The sequence below is a fragment of the Embiotoca jacksoni genome, unplaced genomic scaffold (genome assembly GCF_022577435.1).
Source record: "Embiotoca jacksoni isolate LCO1_2020_lvr unplaced genomic scaffold, fEmbJac1.0.p SCAF_9, whole genome shotgun sequence".
NCBI classification, from domain to species: Eukaryota; Metazoa; Chordata; class Actinopteri; family Embiotocidae; genus Embiotoca; species Embiotoca jacksoni.
Window position 1 is genome coordinate 202676 of NW_027185447.1, and position 23663 is coordinate 226338.

General features: G+C 38.4%; 2 protein-coding genes across 3 annotated transcripts; both read left to right on the plus strand.

The window, feature by feature from the left end:
- Positions 1-364: 364 nt before the first annotated feature.
- cav4b (caveolin 4b) lies at positions 365-6019 on the plus strand. Of its 2 annotated transcripts, none has more exons than XM_069141462.1 (4): positions 365-489; positions 983-1194; positions 1774-1961; positions 5739-6019. In XM_069141462.1, exons 2-4 carry the CDS (start codon positions 988-990, stop codon positions 5920-5922), a joined length of 579 nt encoding a protein of 192 aa, XP_068997563.1. In that variant the 5' UTR covers positions 365-489; positions 983-987; the 3' UTR covers positions 5923-6019. The 2 variants fall into 2 exon arrangements, with proteins under 2 accessions (XP_068997563.1, XP_068997564.1); XM_069141463.1 differs by having other exon boundaries at positions 987-1194.
- A 495-nt stretch (positions 6020-6514) lies between these two features.
- On the plus strand, positions 6515-23459 carry fam50a (family with sequence similarity 50 member A). Its single transcript, XM_069141358.1, has 13 exons — positions 6515-6744; positions 7042-7126; positions 7229-7328; positions 8959-9083; positions 10433-10509; positions 11526-11592; positions 12292-12353; positions 12493-12569; positions 15085-15139; positions 17110-17158; positions 17862-17932; positions 19264-19374; positions 23203-23459. Exons 1-13 carry the CDS (start codon positions 6634-6636, stop codon positions 23209-23211), a joined length of 999 nt encoding a protein of 332 aa, XP_068997459.1. The 5' UTR covers positions 6515-6633; the 3' UTR covers positions 23212-23459.
- Positions 23460-23663: the final 204 nt, after the last annotated feature.

Below are 23663 nucleotides of genomic sequence, written 5' to 3' on the forward strand. Positions count from 1 at the left end.
TGGCCAGTGCTGTGGTCTGATTTGTCACTATGTTAAACACACCTATTTAAGTCAGATTATTAATATTAATTTACACTTGCTCGCTGTTATTATTGGTATGTGTGTGGGTGCATGTGTCATTGTTTTCATTTCTGTGTTAAGACAGCACCCCAGTACTGTAATGTGATCTTTTAGACCCATCCAATCTTCCTCCTAAAATAACCTCTTCCCACAAATGCCCCCCCCCCCCCCACACACACACACACACTTACATACACACAAGGAATGAAAGGCACTGTACCACATTAGCACTTCTACCGCTCTAACTCAGTGTCAAACTGTAGGTGTGTGTGTGTGTGTCTCTGTATAAGCTGCATATGTCAAATCAACTCTAAGGGACATTGTGAGGAAGCTCTTGAATTGATCTCACTGACATTTTAGAACAGCTCTTCAGGGCTTCCCTGCTTCATTTTTCTACTGTTATTGATACAGTATAATCCTTTAAATAAGGTAAGTCAGACATGATTTATCATTCATACTGCTGCTGTCCCTGTTTTGGATCTGCTATGACAATTTCTTAAGATATTGACGGCAACTACATTTTGTCACCTTGCAGCACTGGTGCATATTTTCAAAAATGTGTGTGACACATGCAAGTTGATAGAAATGTTTTAATCAACTGCTAAGTTTACCTAGGATTGTATTTAACACATGTATTTGAAATGGATAACGTTTTGGTGGGAACACTGACTACATTGCATGTGTTTCATTAAAAAAAAAAAAAAGTCATCTTAAAATTACCCACTGCTATTTACAGATTTTGGTATGGCTTCTTTTTGGGGGGGCTAAAGAACAGGTGGTAATGACAGGGTTCAGCTTGCTTTCACTTTACATGCTGGAGGAGTGTAATTTTGTGTGTGTGTCAGTGGTTCAACAGGCTGAATGCAGTGTCCCATAAGTTTGATTTTTGTGTGTTGTGAAAAAAACGTGCTTTTTCCTTCAGCAAGTATGATGATGGTGAGTGATGACTGTCTGGTGGAGTGCAAGATCGATGATGACAGTGATGAGGATGATGCAGGAGAAGAACAGATAAACACTCCTCCTCCTCCTCCAGAGTTTGCATCCGAACCTCCGAACCCCCCCGTAATCCTTGCTACACTGCCACCCACCTATTCAGTCAACAGGGACCCTCGTGGCATCAACCACCACTTAAAGGTCCTCTTTTCCTTTTTCCTTCTTTGCCTCTCATGAGAGTGATATTGTTACCAGCTGAGTGTCTTAAAATAAGGGCCCTATTTTCATACCAGCCTGCGCCGAGATGAGCCGAACGTGGTAACAGACGGTTTGCTGTTGAAGATCTGCCCATTCAGTGCAATTTTGGTGTCAATTTTGAGGTGAAATTGTGCCTCCGTCTCCACCTGCTCAAGCCAGGTCTAAGTGCGGAGGGCAGTGGATTTTTAAGAATCCTCATGTAACATTATCATTGACACTGTAAATGATACCATTGCAAACAAGTTTCATGGAGAAAGAGGTGGTTTTTACCTTTACCTACTATACTTTCAACTTGAAAGCTGGCTCATGCTAATGATGCCAACTCATGCTAATGCCAAATCCACAATACTGCACAAACAAGGTTTGGGTCTGCTGTATCTTGTGTCCTGTACTCATCTGAATCACTTGTTTGTCAAGCAAGAATTTACTGTCCACAGAATGCAAATACTGTATGTACTTTTTTTCAGTTTGCTCTAAACTGATTTGACTTTTACTGCTCTCTCCCTTCTTTTCTGTCTGCAGGTGGAAGTCAGTGATGTGCTGGCAGAACCCGTTACACCTCAAAGCATAGACTGCATCTGGATTTACAGTGTTTCTGGCTTTGAGACGGCTCGTATCTGGACATACCGCTGCCTGTCCTTGTTGTTTGCGGTGCCCTGTGCTTTCCTGTGTGGCATTTTCCTGGCCATTCTTGCTTGCCTACATGTCTGGTATGCTGGTGCAAAAAAAAGACATTCACAGAGAAAATCATATCACACATAGAACATACCATAAACGCTGTGAAGGCATAGTTATGCTACACCTGACATTTGAGACCCCAAAATGAAGCAATTTCTACTTGAAACCATTTTACAGTCCAGTAATCGGGCAAATGTTATGTTAATTACACCAGTCAATAAAATGTCAGAAAATATAGGAAAAAGGTGACATCTTTATATATTCAGTTTGACAGTTAAAAAACAAAACTCAGTTTACATCGACATAAGAGGCTATTATCTTCATCATCAGTTATAAATCATTTTATGTATTCGCTTTCTTCTTATTGAATAATCAGAAATTTTAATAATGTCATGTTTTTTTTTTACACCTGAAGTGTTATGATGTGGAGTGTAACTGGACCCAAACGCAGACACACAGAATTGGGTATAAGTTCAAAAAATAGTATTTATTGGTACAGGTCAGTTACCTAATGTCTCTTCTACTCCTCCCGGGGAGGGAAACTCCACCTGCTCTCACCTAACACGCACCAGCTCTGGTCCCAATGTCCCAGAGCTGTAGCCACAGCAGTCCAGCTGGCAGGAAGGTAGGCAGACAGACAGACAGGCAGGCTGACCGCAGCGGGGTGTGGCTTCGCTGGGGGAATCCCGAGGTCCTCCACAGCCAGCGGTAGCAGACTGGGTAGCACTGACTGGTAACACTGGCTGGTAGCGCTGACTGGTTCGAAAACGGGAGCGGGAGCAGGAGGGCCAGCAGGTGTGACTGGCGCCAGATTGTGGGTGACTGGCAGTATGGACCGACAACTAATGACTGGAGGAACCTATTGATATAGTCCAGGGAGGTGATCACCTGCAGGTGGTGATCAGTGGTGGCAGCTGCTCAGACCTGTGGGAGGTGTGGCCATGGGAGGTGACCGGAGGCGGGGACAGGAGGACACAGAACACATGGGAAAACAATAACAAACAGACCAGGGAATGATAGCACACATGAGGAGAGGTGATTGGGGACAAAACAGAGGGAGACACACTAGGGTCAGACAGGGATCCTGACATGAAGGGGTAAAATTATCCATCCAATAATGCCTGAAAAAAAAAATCATCTAATATCTTTTTTAAGCTCTCGATTCTGTAAATACATTATGATAATTATCTTGATTGTGATCCATTCGTGAGTTCCTGATCCCCTTGTTAGGAACCATGGTTTTCAATTTTGGACTACCTACTAAATAAAAAGGCAGCTTCAGAACCATAAATGTCTTCTATAAAGGTATCACACTCGCAAAAGTCACAAGTCAGCAGGGCCCTATTTTTGTACTCAGCACAGCACAAAAGCAGCACAGATCCAGGGGCATTGGCATTTTGGTGCAGCGCATGGGGCTTTGTTTTGAGTTTGCACCGATTTCCAATTTTTGTGGCTCAATGTGAAGATGTCTGAACCTCGATTTGCGGAACAGTGCAACAAGTGGTGTGTCGGTAAAGATGTACCCATACAGTGCAGTTTTGTGCCATCTCAGACCAAGTGAAAGTGCATCGCAGCCAGTAGAGGGGTTTTTCCATGGCTTCAGTGGGCAACAGTGCACATGAACAGACATATCTAAAATCCCACAGACAGGTTTGGTGGATGATCTATGTATTTAATTCCACTTACATAAATAATTTAAACAATATTTTTGGATGCAAACTTCTGTTGATCATATAAAAAAGTAAGCTAATTATTTTCTTATGAATTGGATGTCAATCAGCCAGTCAGTTCGCATTATGATCCAGTAGCCAATCTCAGTCTTAAGATATAAAATGCACTTGGGTTAACCACAAATGAATTGCAATTAAATTACACATAAAAGGGTAAAAATGTTAAAGCCTTTTCACCCACTCATCTGGTTTAGTAATCGAGCCCGCCATGCAAGGACATGACGTGTGACACTGCATTATTTACGCACAAAATGTTAGGGCAATTTACGTACAGCGACTTAGGTCATTTAATTATTGATTGGAAAGTAAATTATTCACACTCAAAGCTCACAATGCATTTCATTTGTTAACGTCACAATGTCAGTGACGTTTGGAGCACATCGCTCTTAATCAGTGTTGTTAATAAATTAATTGCATCGGATGCTATTATGTGTGCATAATTGATTTCTGCACACTCCTTAACATCATGATTTCACTATATTCACCATATATACTATAAGTGTTGTTCACTTTGTCATTTAATTAAGGCCAGTGTTTGGCATCTTTAAGGCACAAGTTTTTGTTAGTTACCTCTTGCCACGGCAATTTAACATCTTCAGCCCTTGGAGGCCTGCTCATATTACCATGAATTCGATGATTGGGAGTCCGAAACTACCAGACAAGTATGTCAGTTCCCTCTTGCGTCAAATTTGGATGGTGGTGCCAATTTGCTCCTTCTTCAGCTATTACAAAACTTGATTTGATTGGCCATGATGGAAATCGGCTATGACACATCCTGTAATTATCTATTACTGCTACTTTACCACTGCACCATTCTGCACCACAGATGCGCTTTGCATTTGTGAAGCGCTTGTATTTGATGCGCTTGCGCTGCGCTTAGGCGGATGAAAATAGGGCCCAAAATCTAAATTTATCCTGAGCAAATATCCTGATAAACTCTGGGGAGTTTAGAAGGAGAAAGTTGTTGCAGTTGTCCTGTAAACAGTTTTACCAACGTCTCTTTTTTGCCTAAAGACCACTTAAATTGTGGTCTTTAAGCAAATTGCTCTTTGGGCCTCAGCAATTTCTTTTGTTGCAATACTGAAAGTGACCACTGAGAACAATTGGCAGCAAGACTGAATGGCAGCACCATGTCCAGGTTTTTGAATAGATCCATGGATCCACCTCTGAACTTACCAAGATTGGCATTAACCCAGACATATAATCACAGTGTGGCTTCAGGCCAGTCATATAGTATAGTCTAGTATATAGTATATATAGTATAGCCTGGCTGTATCTTAACAGATTTGAGAGGAGTATTAATATACTTCTTGATCACAAACCAAATATTTGTCTTTCTTAAAATGTTGAAGTAATCTTTTAACGTAGACTTTACTTCTGTAAGGAGTGCTTTGATACTCAAATCGTGCTTTACTTGAAACTGTATTGTGCCACAGTTACACTATTTTTTGGTACACAAATTTCTTGTCAGAAAGTAAAAAATTCACATCCCTCTCTCAGCAACGTTAATAACAAAGTTCCCTTTCATCGATAGGTCATAATGTTAATGTAATTAACAAATACAAAAGATGGGATAGCATTTAAGAGTTATGGATAACTTAATTTGCCTTTAGCAACATTTTTTATAGATAACAGGAAAAGTATTAAATATTTATCCTGCTCACGGTACAATCTTACCATTGAGAATGATTTCGTTTCAAACCAATTAAGGGCGCATTAGTCATGAAATGTTCTGAGGCTCCTTTCAGTGATTAAAACTGAAAAGTACGTTTTAATGATTGTCTTCAAAATAATCACTGTATTTTTTTCCTGCATAAGGATTACAAAGAGTGCATTGCCTTGCTCAGCTATTTGTGTCCTCAAAAATATGGAAAGCTGCGATTTTAGGTTTGAGTTAAGTGCTCACATAAACTCAACACATGCCTCAGTAGCAGTACAAAGTTCTTATTGCCTGCCAAACCTTGAAATGGTTTCACTATGATGTAGTCTCAACAATCTTTTTTTCCTCAAATATTCTCTATTTATAGAGAATATTTGTGAAAGTCTGACACAATAATTAATGTTTTTCTCACTCTCTAGGTTTCTGGTGCCCTGCATACAGCTGAGCAACACCTTCCTTCCCTGCCTGCGGTCCTCGTGGATGTGCACTGTAAATGTTTTCATCGCTCCCCTCTGTATGTCTTTCTCGTTTTGCTGCAGTCAAATTGCCATTTCGTTGTTGAACAAGGACTGGAATCAAATGAAAGACAAAGACGCCATATGAATGGGACACATGAGTGAGTGAATGAGTGAGTGAGTGAGTCGGAAATAGAGTGAAAGAATTTGTTTAAATTACATGTGTTTTAAAGATTATTTTTTTTATGTGGCATATTTCAGTAATCTGCTCATATTTATCCTATTTGACACCATGTTTTCTATATGCAAAGTTATGATTATTTCTGACATTTTATAAATTATAATATAAACAATCGTTATGATTATTGTTGTCATTATTTTTGTTTTTATTGTTGTTGCTGATCATTTTAGACTGATTACAGAAGAATTTGTAAGAAAACTGTATTCAAATAGGCCTATTAATAAAATAAAACTCCAATTTTATTTTTTTATTTTCTAAAATTGTATGATTAATTTATTAATTAATCATAAAATGAAGATAGACTAATTCATCTATAGTAGAAAAATGCTTGGACCCTAACAAATTATAAGCCGGTTTGGTGAAATGAGTAAAGAATAATAGTTCTGACGTCTCTGTCCGTCGCTAATCATTCATGATTCCGAGGATTCCTGAAGCGCTTGAAGGCACCATGTCTAAACAGCAACTACCCAGCATACAGTTCGCCGTCGCCATTTTTCTTGTTATGATCGGCTGGAGGGAACTGTTTCTTTAGAGTTGTGGACGATCCAGCTTAGCTTTATAATTACACTTTCTTTGGTTTTTCGTGTTGTAATATTTGTCAAAAACAAAGGAAGCAACATGGCGCAGTACAAAGGAGCTGCCAGTGAGGCCGGCAGAGCCATGCAACTGATGAAAAAACGAGAAAAAGAAAGAGAGCAGCTTGAACAGCTCAAGCAGAAGATTGCAGAGGTTTGTAACTTCTTAATCTTAATTAGTTAATTAATTAATCAATGTCGTCTCTTGCAGTAACTTTGTAATGCTGCGAGCTCAGTGAGGTCTTAATGTAATGTCTAAATGTTTGCGTTCATGTAGTCCCTTTAAGACCAGCCACCTACAGCGTTAGTGTTGGGATCAGTCATTTCATTAAAAACTGTTTTATATTGGCAGTAACTTAAGTATCTCTTTCACTCATAGTGCCTCAAATAAAGAGCAAACTAACCTATTCCCTTTACTCCTCACTCTGTACTGCGTCTGTTTTTTTTGCAGGACAACATGGTCAAGTCCAACATTGATAAAAAATTCTCAGCTCACTATGATGCTGTGGAGGCAGAGCTAAAGTCAAGCACAGTTGGTAAGTATCTGTGCAACATGCAGTGGTATTGTTTAAGGAACATCCCTGAGAGAAAATGTCAATTTGATTCTCGATTTAAATGTTTTTTTATGTTTTGATTAGGTCTGGTGACACTGAATGATATGAAGGCCAAGCAGGAGGCGCTGGTAAAGGAAAGAGAGAAACAGCTGGCCAAGAAGGAGCAGTCCAAGGAACTCCAGCTGTGAGTTATTCCTGCCTGTCTGGCTAACTTTCATCCAATAGTTGTGGTTATTGAGCTACGGCACATGGCTCTGAGGACGGCAAGTCTGGTTTGTTTAATCAGTCTTGGTCCAGTGTTGTATGCAGATTGGCGTCTGGTCTGAATCATTGGATGTTGACTGTTGGTATAAAACTGACTTTGGCTGACTATTTCAAGCAACTCTCTCCTAGTTTTCTGCTATTTACAAAATAAAATAGACAAAATCATGATTGCTACAGGAAACAACAACAACTTCAGATAAGAAGTACACTCTTCTACTACGAAGCAAGACTAGTGGGTTAGTGAGGTATGTTGAGACTAAAGCAAGGGTTCTAAATGTCACAAAGGTGGCTCTCTTTTAACCTGGTTAGATTGCTGGTAACATATGCTGCAAACCTAACCTGGGCTGGAGCAGGTTATGTTCAAGATAACAGATCAAAACCTATAAAAGCACCGCCCACTGACTAATCAATTCTCTTGGAAAATGGCATCACCAATCGTAGAAGATTGAGTGCTCAGAGACCGGCAAACCTCTTTGGCTTTCCATGGCGTTTTAGATATAGATTCTATTTCATTGTGTTTTATAACTGATATCATTCTACAATAGAGACAGACTAAAGCCATGTACTTACATGTGACAGTAAGCCAAGTTACAGCTATGAATTATGTTTTTATGTTTATACTTGCTCCCAGGTCCCTTTGACACCGCTGGGACTGCAGCTGAAAGGATAAGGCTGAAACTGTCATACATGTCATGAGAATACATCTAAGAATAAATATATTTAATGGAATGCACACGTGTAATTATAGTCAGATCTTCTTGTGCGCTGGTGATGAGAAAGTGATAGTATAAGCCTTTTCAACTTAGGCTACACATTCACACAGTTGGCTATTTCTTGCCAGCACATCCTTCCTGCATTTGCAGCTGCAACTGTATTGCTTTCAGCTGGGATTATGTTTAACTTCGTCATATATTTAAGAGAATTGATTGATGTTCTTCTTCATGTAAAATCTTGTCATCTGGTTGGAAGAAAAACAACCTTGTACTTCTAAAGAGCTGTTTACCCTCAAAATAACAAAACTAAAATGTTTGAAAGCCCTGGGTGGTATCCGTCCTTACTTGTCCCACAAAGTATATCAAAGTCCAGAACACAGCTTATCTGCAGCTATATGAGACATTTGCTTTCAGTGAATACTAGGGGTAAGCAATTTGACCCTGAAATAATATCATGTTATGTTCTGTGATATATGAAAAAATACAAACAAATATTTTAGAATACATTTCAGGAACATCCTATTGCAACAAAATAAGTGTTAATAGTTTTACATGTCTAACTCCTCCAACCTGGAACAACTTTTAACCACACTTGTTGTTTCCTTGCGTAACTTACATACGACATACTGTTATACTGTGTAAAAGTATGACTCACATTGCATCACAATATTGCCATTAACACAATAGGATTTTTTTTTTAATCACAATCATCATTATGCTGATATTATCGGAAATTATATCATATGGTACCCTCCCCCCGCGCCTCCTTCCCCCCCCCCCCCTACTGGCTGCCTTTGGTTTGTGGTGTTTCATTTTTGACCATTTTTGTTTTTGCAGTAAGCTTGAGAAGCAGAAAGAAAAGAAGAGAAAGGAGGAACAGAAGAGGAAAATAGCCAGCTTGTCTTTTAATCCAGAGGACGAAGAAGGAGAGGAAGAGGAAAATGAGGAGGATGAGCTGGATGGTGAGTATTTGATGTTCAGGATGTTGAAGACAAACCTGCACAGTTAAAGAGGAAAGAGACAGCAGCAATGTCTTTTAACACACAAAACACAAAAATAAAGAAAAATGGCTTCGAATTTTTGAAAAAAAGACACTTTAACGACAAAGAAAGAGTTATATAAAGTGGGCTCAGGATGGCGTAGCTGTAGACGGACAAAATGGATAAGTAGAAAGTATCTGAATGTGGACAGCAAATACTAACAAAAGTAAAGAATAATTTTTTTTTCTCACTTTGAGAGGAGTCAGGGTCAAGAAAAGCTAACTGGTTGGAAGGTTGAAAGAAACAATGCTGAACATCCGCATTCATTCAGTAACGGAACAAGATGCAGTTTTGTTTTAAGGGCACTTGAAATATAATTTTACAGAAATACATTAATGTAGTGTGACTCCTTCACAATCTTTTGCTTTATGTGTGTTTTGGTCAATTTGGCACAATAATTGCCTCCTAAATCTAAATTACAATGGGTTTAAGCCAGACCTTTATCACTAAAAGTTAAACATGCAACAAACAGGGTCTCGTGGGGGTTAAACTGGAGAGTGCAGAAACAAAACATGTGTTCTTGTGGCTCCATTTGAGGATCTAGGACCACCAGCATTTTATACATCTTAAAGGAACAGTTTTTGGAAAACCTGCCCATTTGCTTTCTTGACGAGTGAGATAGAAAGATCAGCACCACCCTCACATCTATTTGCTCGTTATGAAGCAAGAGCTAGGAGACGGTTAGCTTAGCATTAGCATGAAAGACAGGGAGCATGGGGGAAAGCGGGGAACTCATGCAGAGCAGCTGCATAGAGATACGCTGTTCGGTCAGACACGCATGAAATGACACAGCTAAGGCGCTTTCCTTGTAATTGTAATAGATCACAAGATCCTGAGATCTTTTCATCGCTGTGAGGCAACCTGTGGAGACTCCCCAAAGCAGCCACCCTGTATGTTAACCCCAGCTAAATAAAGCTAAAACACAACTTTGATTTTTGTACTGGTTAAACAAATGAGATGTAATATGGTAAATGGTCTGTACGGCGCTTTATCACTTTTCGGTCTCAAAGCGCTTTAACATGGTTTTCCCATTCACCCATTAATGAGACAGATCACCATGCAGGGTGCTGCCATCAGGAGCACATTCACACACCGATGGTGCACCATTGGTATCAACTTAGGGTTCAGTGTCTTGCTCAAGGACACTTAAGCATGTAGACAGGAGGAGCTGGGGATCGAACCACCAACCTTCTGATTAGTGTGCAACCCACTCTACCGTCTGAGCTACAGCCTCCCATATGGAATCTCATTGATGTATGGCTTTCTCATAGATGCACCAGCGAAGAAGAAAAAACTGGGGAAGAATCCAGATGTGGACACAAGTTTCCTGCCTGATCGAGACAGAGAGGTGAGGGAAACCGTATATCGTACTTCCCAGTTCCAAGATTGTTCCTGTTGTGTGCAAATGGTGTACAGCACCATGATGAGCACGGACCAAATAGAACCTATAGCCTTTGTGACTAAGTACTCCAAGTTTTGTCGGGGAGCCAAATCCGGCGAGTAGGGGTGGTGGAGAGTGACGATTGTGTTGTTGTGGGCAAGAAACTTGTGCATTTTCAATGCTATGTGAGCGGGCACGTTGTCATGTCTGAGAGAACCCAAGTGCCATCGCACTTCAGGTCATTTGCACTAAATGTTTTCCATCACATGCCTTAAAATGTCACAGTAGGATTGGTGTTTACAGTCTGACCCTGGGAAGGGAATTCACAGTGCACAACCCTGTGAATGTCAAAGAAAACCCACCTGGTTGCATGCCTGATCAGATTATTTTTTTCATCCGCCTTTTTTCTTGCCCCTTGGAAATGTGAACACCACTCAAAATATCTCCAGGAGTACTTACTCACAAAGAGTATAGCTTCTCTGTGCTCCGTACTGTGCACCATTCACCAGCAACATTTTCACTGGTTTACCTTGAATCAGACAGCCTTCACCGATGGAGGAACTTAGCCCACATACTCTTCTCCTCAAAGCCACCAGACTCCCTTGACAAAAGCAGTAATTGTACCTCACAGAACATGGAAATTGCCAGTCAAGCGTGGGTGCAATAGGTTTGCTTGTTAAGACGTCACCAGCATCCCAATAAAGGCCTTCACACTGCAGAGGTGCTTTTTTTTGTGCGATTAATTTGCACTTCAACATATTTTTTCAAAATGCTCTTTTGAGTAGTTTCAGAGTTTATTTATTGTGAATTTATGCTGCGAACAAAAACATGTTCTTTCTTTTAGAAGAAGATACATTTTTGTGAGCTTTCGCACTGCGATCAAGGAGCAATCAACCAATCATATTATCCATTTCAGGTATTTTAACAGTCTTTTCTCGTTTTTGCTCCGGAAAATGTTTTATATATATTTTTCTCTTGTACAGGAGGAGGAGAACCGTCTCAGAGAGGAGCTCAGACAGGAGTGGGAGCTCAAACAGGAGAAGATAAAGAGTAAGTACCAGCATTGAAAACAATAGCGTGTCCATGCTTTTACTCTAATCACGACCAGACATTAGATACATAACATCCCATTCTTGATTCTTTCTGTCGATGGTTTTGATATATTATCTACTAAAGGTCTCAATGTAGAATTCAAGCTGACCCCTTTATATACATGTTCTTTTGTTTTAAAAAATAAAAAAAAATTATTTCATCTAAATAATTTTCATTTGTAATTCTGTTATCATGTTTTCATCTTTTGTATTTTTGCTTTATTATTCAATTAGTTAATTAATTCTTTCTCTCTTTTTTTTTTTTTTTTTTCCATTTTTCTATGTATTTAGCTATTTTAATTATTTAAACGTATACTTTTCTACTTAAATTGAAATCTTTCTTTCCGGGGTGGTTGATGTTGTCTCTTGCAGGTTGTTCACACATGGTTGAAGGGTTTCTAAATGCTTGAAGACACATTTGTTTGCCTTGGTCTTTGACCATTTGTTTTGTGTTGAGATTGTCATTGTTTAGAGAGCTCCACATATACAATACATGATATTTGAAAGAACCATTTGTGCCTAAAAAGTGAAGAGATTTTATTGTTCAGAAACATTTCACTGCAGTCATTGGTAAAATACTGTGGGAAGTTGGGAGGATTTCCTTTATCCATTTTACACAACACTATCTCTGTGTATCTGGTGTGTATCTTGTCTTCAGGTGAGGAGATTGAGATTACATTCAGCTACTGGGATGGCTCTGGACATCGTAAAACTGTCAAGGTAAAACATGATAACAATTCTGGCACTGGACAATTGATAACAGGATAATTATGAAGATATCCTGTACATTCCCCTTGTGCCATATAACGACATTCTCTCTTCCTGTTCTCATGATGTCACATTTGTGTTTTTCCTGCAGATGAAGAAGGGAAATACCATTCAGAACTTCTTGCAGAGGGCCCTGGAAGTCCTCAGGAAGGATTTTAGTGAGCTCAGGTGAGTTCAGACATTAAAGATGTATTGAAAGGTTATAATAGTGATGGGTCACCTTCCTCTCACAATGTCTTCTTTCCCACCTTTCCTCCTGTTGTTTTGAGAGTGCAGAAAGACCATGTTACCAAACAGACTACTAGGGAAAGAAAGACAACACAAGGTGCTGTGTTGGCAGAGGGATGTTGCTCCGAGAAGGGTCAACTGATGACCTTAGGTTTGGGTCCTCAGAAGTCCGGAAGCCAATTGGAAGTAGAGTTGAGTAGGGTCCTCATTACATTAGGTGCGTTACTTCCTTTTCTTCCATAAAAGTACAAGCAAATTGGCTCCAACTACAGTTAAAGTAACTAGAAGGTAGGAATAGGTAAGAGTATATTCTGTGTTAAAAATCGAAGCAAAAGCAAGCCTAGGAAATAGCACTGGAGTGGAAAAGAAACAGGAGCTAATTTACAACCCTGTTAGAAAAGTTGGGACGCTGTCATGATTTGAAAATCATGTAAATCCATATTTAATTGAAAATAGACCATAACGTCAAATGTTGAAACAGAAATTGTATTGTTTTATGAAAAATATGTGCTTTTGAATTTGATGCCAGCAACATGTTTCAAAACAGTTCAAACAGGGTCAACAAAAGACCGAAAAAGTTGTGTAATGCTAAAGGTAACAGGTGGGGAGGGGTTCACCACTCTATGAAAGACTATGTGGGCCAATAGTGCAACAGTCTAAGATTAATGGCTCTCTGTAAAATTGCAAAGAATTTTGGAATTTCATCATCTACGGTACATAAAATCTTTGAACGATTCAGAAAATCTGGAGAAATCTCCACGCAAGGGACAAGGCCGAAATCCAATATTGGATGGCCGTGGTCTTTGGGTCCTCAGGCGGCGCTGCATTAAAAACAGATACAATTCTGTAGTGGAAATCATTGCATGAGCATCCAAACTCTACAACTCCAGTGCGCAAAGAAGAAACCATATGTAAACATAATCCAAAATTGCTGCCACCTCGTCTGGGCCTGAGCTTATTTATGTTAGACTGAGGCAAAGTGGAAAACTGTCTTGAGGTGTGACAAATCAAAATGTGAAATTATTTCTGGACTTCGTGGACGCTGCATCTTGGATAAAGCGGAGAGTTGTCAGCGCACAGTTATTAAGCCAGCATCCATGATGGTATGAGGGTGTATTAGTGCAAATGCCATTGTTAGCTCACACATCTAGGAAGGCACCATTTAAACTGAACAATATATAAAGGTTTTGGAGCAACATATGGTTCCAATCCACACACTGTCTTTTTCAGGGAAGGTCTGGCTTGTTTCAGGAAAACAATGCCATACTGTATTCTGCACGTTTTACAGCAGCATGGCTGTGGAAGTAGAAGATTCTAGGGGACAAACTGGCATGCCTGCAGTTCAGACCGGTCACCCATTGAAAACATTTTCCCAAACATTTACACAGTGTTGTAAAAGATGCAATGCAATGGTGAAAAGTCCCAACTTTTTAGAAATGTGTTGCTGGCATCAAATTCAAAATGAACATAAACGTTCCGAGATGTAGTTGAAATAAAGTAATTTCAGAAAGTATTTCAGACCCCTTTTTTTTTTTCGCACACTTTATAGTTTTGTAGTTTAATTTAAAATGGATAAAAATGACATTATTCCCTATTAATCTACACCAGGGTTGCAACGGTATAACTTTTTCACTGTACAATAACTGTGAGAACATGTCAGTGTATGGTATTTAAAAATTATTACGATGATGATGATGATGATGATTGTTATTATCATCATCATAAAATAACCTTTAAAGGAATGAAAACAAAAGGGCTTTTTCGATCGAACAAATTGGAAACTTAAAAAAATAAATAAAATGGAAGTATGTCTCTTGAAAATCAAGAAAAGCATAAAAATAAAAGCAGGATTTTAGTGTTATAGTTGTCTGATGTGGAGCTCTTCTTAATTGTTTTGTATCCAGCTGCAACTAATAATTAGCTGTTTTCATTATGTATTAATTTGCTCATTATTTTTTAAAATTTATTCATTGTTAATTAGGGATTAAAGTCCTAAACAGGACACATATTTTGCATAAAGGCGAGAATCTCTGTTCGTTGCAATTTCTTTTCAATATCATTAAAAAGCATTTGTACATGGTATGATAACTGTGCATTTTCATACTGACTGCTTTCGTGATCCTTAATATGTGTTTAAAGCTGGTTTGTGGCAATCATTTTGAATTCAATTAAATTGATTGGACATAGTGTAGAGAGACGGACACCTGTCTGTATGAGGTTTTATAATTCGCACTGCATGTCATAACAAAAAACTGTATACCTCCATAGTAAAAATGTGACCAGGTCACCAGATCAGACAATTTCTACCAACAGTATAACATAACTTGTTGTTCCTCTCAGCCCCTCCATCTCTAACCCACCTTGCTCTGTTACAGTGTGTTCTTTATTATTGCCACTAGTAGGTGCCACATTCTTACACTTGATTTTCACTGGACTTACTTTCTCCACTGTGCAGGTCTGCTGGAGTAGAACAGTTGATGTACATCAAAGAAGATCTGATAATCCCACATGTAAGTTCTGTGACATGCCCAGGAACCGTTGCTTCACTTTATTTTGATTTGGTTCACTTCACCACTTCATTTGAAGTACAAGTCTTGCAGTAGATTACAATACAGTGGGTACGGAAAGTATTCAGACCCCTTTAAATTTTTCACTCTTTGTTTCATTGCAGCCATTTGCTGAAATCAAAAAAGTTCATTTTATTTCTCATTAATGTACACTCAGCACCCCATCTTGACAGAAAAAAACAGAAATGTAGAAATTTGTGCAAATTTATTAAAAAAAGAAAAACTGAAATATCACATGGTCATAAGTATTCAGACCCTTTGCTCAGTATTGCGTAGAAGCACCCTTTTGAGCTAGTACAGCCATGAGTCTTCTTGGGAATGATGCAACAAGCTTTTCACACCTGGATTTGGGGATCCTCTCCAGTTCCGTCAGGTTGGATGGTGAGCGTTGGTGGACAGCCATTTTCAGGTCTCTCCAGAGATGCTCAATTGGGTTTAGGTCAGGGCTCTGGCTGGGCCAGTCAAGAATGGTCACAGAGTTGTTCCGAAGCCACTCCTTTGTTATTTAAGCTGTGTGCTTAGGGTCATTGTCTTGTTGGAAGGTGAACCTTCGGCCCAGTCTGAGGTCCAGAGCACTCTGGAAGAGGTTTTCTTCCAGGATATCTCTGTACTTGGCCGCATTCATCTTTCCTTCAATTGCAACCAGTCGTCCTGTCCCTGCAGCTGAAAAACACCCACATAGCATGATGCTGCCACCACCATGTTTCACTGTTGGGATTGTATTGGGCAGGTGATGAGCAGTGCCTGGTTTTCTCCACACATACCGCTTAGAATTAACGCCAAAAAGTTCAATCTTGGTCTCATCAGACCAGAGAATCTTATTTCTCATAGTCTGGGAGTCCTTCATGTGTTTTTTGGCAAACTCTATGCGGGCTTTCATATGTCTTGCACTGAGGAGAGGCTTCCGTCGGGCCACTCTGCCATAAAGCCCCGACTGGTGGAGGGCTGCAGTGATAGTTGACTTTGTGGAACTTTCTCCCATCTCCCTACTGCATCTCTGGAGCTCAGCCACAGTGATCTTTGGGTTCTTCTTTACCTCTCTCACCAAGGCTCTTCTCCCACGATTGCTCAGTTTGGCTGGACGGCCAGGTCTAGGAAGAGTTCTGGTCGTCCCAAACTTCTTCCATTTAAGGATTATGGAGGCCACTGTGCTCTTAGGAACCTTGAGTGCTGCAGAAATTATTTTGTAACCTTGGCCAGATCTGTGCCTTGCCACAATTCTGTCTCTGACCTCCTTGGACAGTTCCTTCGACCTCATGATTCTCATTTGCTCGGACATGCACTGTGAGCTGTAAGGTCTTATATAGACAGGTGTGTGCCTTTCCTAATCAAGTCCAATCAGTTTAATTAAACACAGCTGGACTCCAATGAAGGAGTAGAACCATCTCAAGGAGGATCAGAAGAAATGGACAGCATGTGAGTTAAATATGAGTGTCACAGCAAAGGGTCTGAATACTTATGACCATGTGATATTTCAGTTTTTCTTTTTTAATAAATTTGCACAAATTTCTACATTTCTGTTTTTTTCTGTCAAGATGGGGTGCTGAGTGTACATTAATGAGAAATAAAATGAACTTTTTTGATTTTAGCAAATGGCTGCAATGAAACAAAGAGTGAAAAATGTAAAGGGGTCTGAATACTTTCCGTACCCACTGTATATGTGATGTACCTTTTGTCCTCACAATCCAAAAGCTTTTTCAGAGACACAGTCTGGTTACACTGGTAGACTTTGTGTTTAAGCCCAGTCTGTTCTGATGATAAAAAAAAACAAACAAAACAAAACAAAAAACTCTTATTTTTGTGTCATTGGCCTGGTGTGAGATTCTCGGGGTTACCTGGTGTATGTGGTGTGATTTCAAATTTTGAATGTAATTGTTGAATTGCATCATATTTGATCTCTTTGTCTCATTCAGCACCACAGTTTTTATGACTTCATCGTGACCAAAGCCAGAGGCAAATCTGGTAAGTGAACACCAACAGCTTCCAGCCCATTGGCATATCGTGTCATTACTTGGTTTTGAATGGTAACACCTGTGCAATCCAGTACAATCGAATATGAAAGTTCTGCCATAGAAAGCTCACATCTTTAGTTTTTGTTGATTCAATTAAATTAAATTCAACTTTATTTATATAGCGCCAAATCACAACATAGGTTGATGTTTGTGAAAAGGTAATAATCCTCTCTAATGTTAAGAGGTACTAGTGGGTGATTGGGTCTTAATCTGTGCTTCATGTTGAAAAGTGTTACTCATGAATAAGTGGTCAAAACATTAAAAACACTTTTCTATACAATCCGATCCAGTATTTTAAAATCTTCACTTGTGTGAACAGATCTTAACTCGACCGTGCATAACCCCCCTTATTTTTTGTTTTAAGTAAGTTTTGGAAATTAAGGCAAGCCAAATTAGCTGTTAACATTTCCTTTTTTCTGAGTGCTATTGGATGTACTGACAACTATCACTGAATTACTTGGAAACTGAAGAAATCTTAAAAACACGATTTTCAGGCAACTTCTGATGGGTTCTAATTCCTGCCACATTAGTCTCCTAATAATGGGCACATTTTCTCATAATTATGTGATTTGATCTCCAATATTTTTTTCTTTTTAAATGAAACAAGTTTTCTATATTCCTGCTTTTTTGCTCATATAGTCTTTTACCCTCAGGGCCTCTGTTTAGTTTTGACGTCCACGATGATATTCGACTGGTGAACGATGCCACTGTGGAGAAAGATGAGGTAAGGAATTTACAGCAAAACAAGGTCACGACAGGAATTTAGTTACACTTTTCAGTTGATTTGAAGTGGATGTCAAACTTAATGCTGAAGAAACTGAAATGACCAATTAATGCCCAAGGGATTATCTGCAAATCAGTTTCTAGTGTCACGTTGTGATGGAAGAGATCATGAGACAGATGTTGAAGTCTGGCATTATGATGGTTATAGAGGTTTTAAATATACAATTTGTGTTGGGTGTAATTCAGAGACAAGTGTTGTAGATCGGTGTTTAGTGTTAGATCATTTACAATCATACTCTTAGATTAGTCTCGCGCTCAGAAAATGAAGACCGCTTTACTCTGAGTCTGGTAGGTTATCCAACCTCCCCTGAGGCTGAACTAAGATCAATGCTAAATAATTCTTGGGAACATTAGCATACCAAAACAACCAAGACAAAGATCCATTGTCTAAGTTAATAAATGCCATCGATGTATCCATTTTCAATGTTATCAAATACATCTGTGCTTTTCCTGCTCTGTTGAGCCAAAATATCTGTGTTGATTAAGGCCTCTGAGCGTCTGTCTCTTTCTGCCAAATTGTTTGACTCCTGTCAGTGCCAACACTCGGGGGTTTAAACTTTTCCTGTACTCATCCGCGCTTTCTTTCTTTGCATCTTGTACGTCCTTTTATTCTTCTTTGATGCTTGATGCAATTAACACTTATACGGCCCGTTTTTTCCCAGCTGAATTGTTGAAGTTTCCCGTAAAAGGTTGTAAATTCTTCAAGAAGGCATAAGTTCTCTACTGGAGTGAAAGGATCTGAGCAATTTAAAGCTGTGACACTTTCAGCAATGTTTTTTAGTTGAGCCTTTTTTCCAAACTAATTTAACTTACCCAGAATTCATTAGACTTGATGTTGGCTTTATGTAGTGTGAAAAAACACCTGGAGCAGTCTGTGGGCATCATGGCAATAAAGATTTTGAGCTTATAAACAACTGAATACCTGTTTGTGAAATTGTATCACTATTTAGTAGTGATACAGTTTCACTTAATGTTAAAATTTAAATACCCACTGAAATGTTTCAGAAACAAAACTGTCTTTCTGAATGTATCTGGTGGTAGTTTTATATTTAATGTATGAACTTGTGAAAGTTCACACATAAAATCTGCTTAATATTCCAAACCATAGTCAAACTCAACATTCTTAATTTAGATCTAAAAACATAAATTATATCAAAATATTTCTTTGCTCAAATTTACTACAGACCTCATACTGAGGATGATGAGCTGGCAATGCACTGTGCCCAAAAGCTGTGTCAGTGTTAATGCAGTTAATTGCTCTTTTTCCTGAAGTCTCATGCAGGTAAAGTGGTGCTGAGGAGCTGGTATGAGAAGAACAAGCACATCTTCCCTGCTAGTCGCTGGGAGCCGTACGATCCTGAAAAAAAATGGGACAAATACACGGTGAGAATCATTTCTGCTTAATGTTAGCCAGCTGCATTTAGTAGTTAATTAACCAGTTTCCCTTTAGAGACTATCAAAGTTTAATCTAATCTCGAGCTGATCTTCGATCACAGTTTATCATAGTTTATCATCTGACATTATTGAGAAAATGGATATTTTTTCCAAAATATATTCTGTTGTTTCTATGAAAGAAGAAAAACCCCTGAAAATTACCAAATCTATCACAAGCCCCTCCCACTCAGTCCTCTCTGCAGTGTAATAACAACATACCTGTTATACTAGCAGAAAGTAAGACCACTTACACTGAAGTAAATTCAAAATAATAAAGGAAACATTTATTTGAAATTATAGAATTTTTCCAAGCACTTGACTTCAACACCAGTGAATATTGTAGTAAATACTGTTGTAACATTTATTAAAGCAGTTCTAATCACTATTTTTATATTAACAACTGAACTGTTTGTGAAAGTGGTCACTCATAGCCACAATAAGATTTTTAACTAATTTTTTAGTTCCATGGCCCAAAACTTCCACTGCTCTTCTTCATTGTCATTGTTCTTAACCATTTTGTGTCCAGGTGCAAGCAAGTGATTGAGTTAAAAAAAAATAATCAAAAGATAAACACAATGTACACTATCTGCCCAGCACCAAACAACCCAAAACAAATGAATTCATGAGTCAGTGGTGAAAACATTGGAGGTAAAGAGCCAGATATCACCCTGGTTGTTTGTTTCAGTTTGATAACTTGAAGGTGTGCATTCATTAAAATAATCAACACCCTTAACATTTTTGTTGGAAAGAAAACCTGAACCTGTTGTGGGAAGGACGAATGTAGCAATGTCAGTGGAGAACCTAAAACAATTAAAACACTCTGTTAATGCCATTGACCTGTCTTCAAGCCGCTCCTTACTCTGACAGAACTGAAGAGGAAATTATATTACATGGTCCAATACTTCAAAAAAAGTTCTAAATCAAAGCAGATAAGTGATCATGTTCAGCTACACAGATATTAGACAGACACAGTTATTATTGTAGCTTGCAGAAAGTGCAACTCGGCAGAGACCTACACACAGGCCTTGAAAGAGAGAATTTTGCAATTACAGTAATGCACTTCATTGTGTCTAATATTAGCTTAAATACAAAAAAAAAGCTAAAAATAAATAAATAATAATAATAAATAAAAGCTAATCAGTGACTAGCAAGATATGAGACTGATCTTGATGATATGGTGAGTAGAATATAAATGTTTAAGTTTTACCTAGTTTTATGTTTTATTTTCGTTCATTTCAGTATTACATTTAAACTCCAAATACAGTCTGATTAAGGCATGATTAGTGTTTTCGCTCAGGGGAGAGAGGCAGCTTCTTTAAGACTTGTCTGAACCACATGTGAATTTTGTTTGAAGAGAAAATTCAGAAATTACATACAGTCTCTTGAACCGCTCTCTTAAATCGGTTTATACGAGTGGTTCCTGCAGCTCATCAAGATGATCTTTGGTCGAAGTTGGCCTTGTAATTTTTACTGATATTTAAATTTCTAGAGTCATACTGGAGAGAATGCCAAAGCTTTGTCAATAAGGAATACATTATAATTGGAAGTGTTTCAACCTGCAGCAGTTTTTGCCGCGCCACTAAGTAATCACATTTATGACGCCTGAAAATGAGTTCATAGTTACTCCCGACAAATGAACAGGAGAGAAAATGTGCCCCATAGTCACACACAGTTGGAGAAATACTATTGCAGAAAATGACTCATACAAATGGTTTTAAGTTAAAGTTTTCTTCTCGAAAACAGATTGTTGGGTCTTACTATATTCAAGCCATTATGGTATTTCCAGAAGACGGTGAAGGGTGGAATACATAAGAGACGATGGGACAGGTTATTCACCTTAAAGGGAACCACTTTGGCATGCCTTTGCATTATTTACATTTAAAAACCCTCCTTATTTCTCTTAAACTGGCCTCATTCAAGCCCCAACATAACCAGACAATGGCTTTTTCAGGGAAGGCTTTGATTATTTTTGGCAAAATGCCAAACTGTATTCTGCACTTATTACAACAGCATGGGTCTGTTGTGATAAACTGGCATGCCTGCAGCCCAGACCTGTCAACCACTGAAAACACTGGCACATCATGGAATGAAAAATACGGCAAAGGAAAACCTGAACTGCTAAAAATCTGAATTCATATATCTGACAAGAACATTTCACTTTCAAAACTTCAGCAACTGGTCCCCTCAGTTCCCAAACGATTACAGTGTTGTTAACAGAAGAGGAGATGCAACACAGGGTTAAGCATATATTTTCCCCAAAAAATAACAATTTGTTCTCTTTTCCATAAGTATGGGTTTACATGATTTGCAAATCATCACATTCAGTATTTATTTATATTTTGCACAGCATACCAGCTTTTTTGGAAATAGGGTTGTAATTAGAGAGAGAAATTTTTGCTGTTTGAGACGGATATGGATTGGGATTTTTCAGAGCTGGAATGCAGAAGCATTTGAAAAACTTGTCGAAACATATCCACAGTATGTGTAAAAATAGCAGTGTTGATGTTTTATCAGTGACTTCTGTGTATTTTGTTGTGGAGATATCTACTGAAATTAGTATCATAACCAGTTAGCGCCGACCTGGCCTGTCTCATAATACCATTTTGTACCACAAGATTGTATAATGGTTCACTGTAGCGTAAAAGCCTTCCCTCAGTCCAACATGAGAGGAACAAGTAGTGTATTCTAACTTCTAGTTATGAATTCAACAATAACCCCAATGATGGCTGAAACTCGTTTTTGTTTTAGTTCAGCTAATGATAACACAAACTAATGAAAAATATTCAAGATGCATTCAATCAATAAATACGTTTTTCAGTGACTGTTTTTTTTGCTACCATGGTCTTCCTTAAAAGGGACATAAGCACTCTCTAACATAAACTACAGGCTAAACTGATGACCTTTTTTTTTTTTTGTCTGGGTGCATATTATCAAACTTTACAATTATCAGTTATAGAAAAAACAACTACCAACCAACAGCAGGACATGGATATTTAAATTCTACCAAACTGCAGAACGTCTGAAAGCCAGCAGTACTCAGAAATCTGTCCTCCCATCAGATTCACTTTTAAGGCAGACCTATGGCAATGTGGAGAAAAAGAACAGAATGCTATGGATTTTCTAATTGCCAATTAGTCCTTTTTTTTTTTTTTTTTTTTTTTAAATAAAGGAACTAATAATCGAGTATTCAAATTAAACAGCCAAATCGGAGCAAGCTCAGAATTCTATATCAGGTACAGCCCTCAAAATTGAGTTAACCAGACTGCAAACGAGCTGATCAGAGCAGAACTTTGACCATGTATAATGGAGACTTTTAACATCATAACAATATATAAATGAGAGAAAAATCACAAAATGCACAATACAGTGCATCCGGAAAGTATTCACAGCGCTTCACTTTTTCCACATTTTGTTGTTACAGCCTTATTCCGAAATGGATTAAATTCAGCTTATAGCATCATACTTAAAAACACTTGAGGCTGTAATTTCTGCCAAAGGTGCTTCAACAAAGTATTGAGCAAAGGCTGTTACATTTTCGTTCTTTATTTTTAATAGATTTGCAAAAATTTTAAACAAACTATTTTCACTTTGTCATTATGGGATATTGCGTGTAGAATTTTGAGGAAAAAAATGAATTTAATCCATTTTGGATTAAGGCTGTAACATAACAATGTGTAAAAAGTGAAGCACTGTGAATACTCATTATTCCAACTGTTTATTATTAGTACCATACGTTTCCTTTTCATGGAGAACTTATTTATTTTGTTTGTTTTCCAGATCCGGTGATCATCCAGTCTCCAGGATCCTTGATGCAAACGTTTTGTTGTCATTTTCCATCTGATTTCACATATTTCATCAATTCTTTTTTGAGATTTGATAAATTATTCATTCATAATGTTTCTCTGTAGGTGAAATACTGATTTTACCCAAATGTGGTTGAATTGCCTCCTATGTAATCAAATCTATGTACATCGCTTATAACTCATAAACATGCTGTAGTATCTGTACTGAATAAAATGACTCACAAGACTCGATGCCAAAACCTTTCATTAATTTGTGACAAGCAAGATGTTTATCATTTCTAAGTGTGTTTATGTTAAGGTGGGTCTGAGAGACAAATGTGTTTGCTGCTCCTGCAGCACATGAACTCCTCTGGTAACGCAATTGTTAAAACACGCCACACTCCACCCGTAGCCTGAAGACACCACTCCCCTATGCTTCCTCCTCCCAGGATCCAG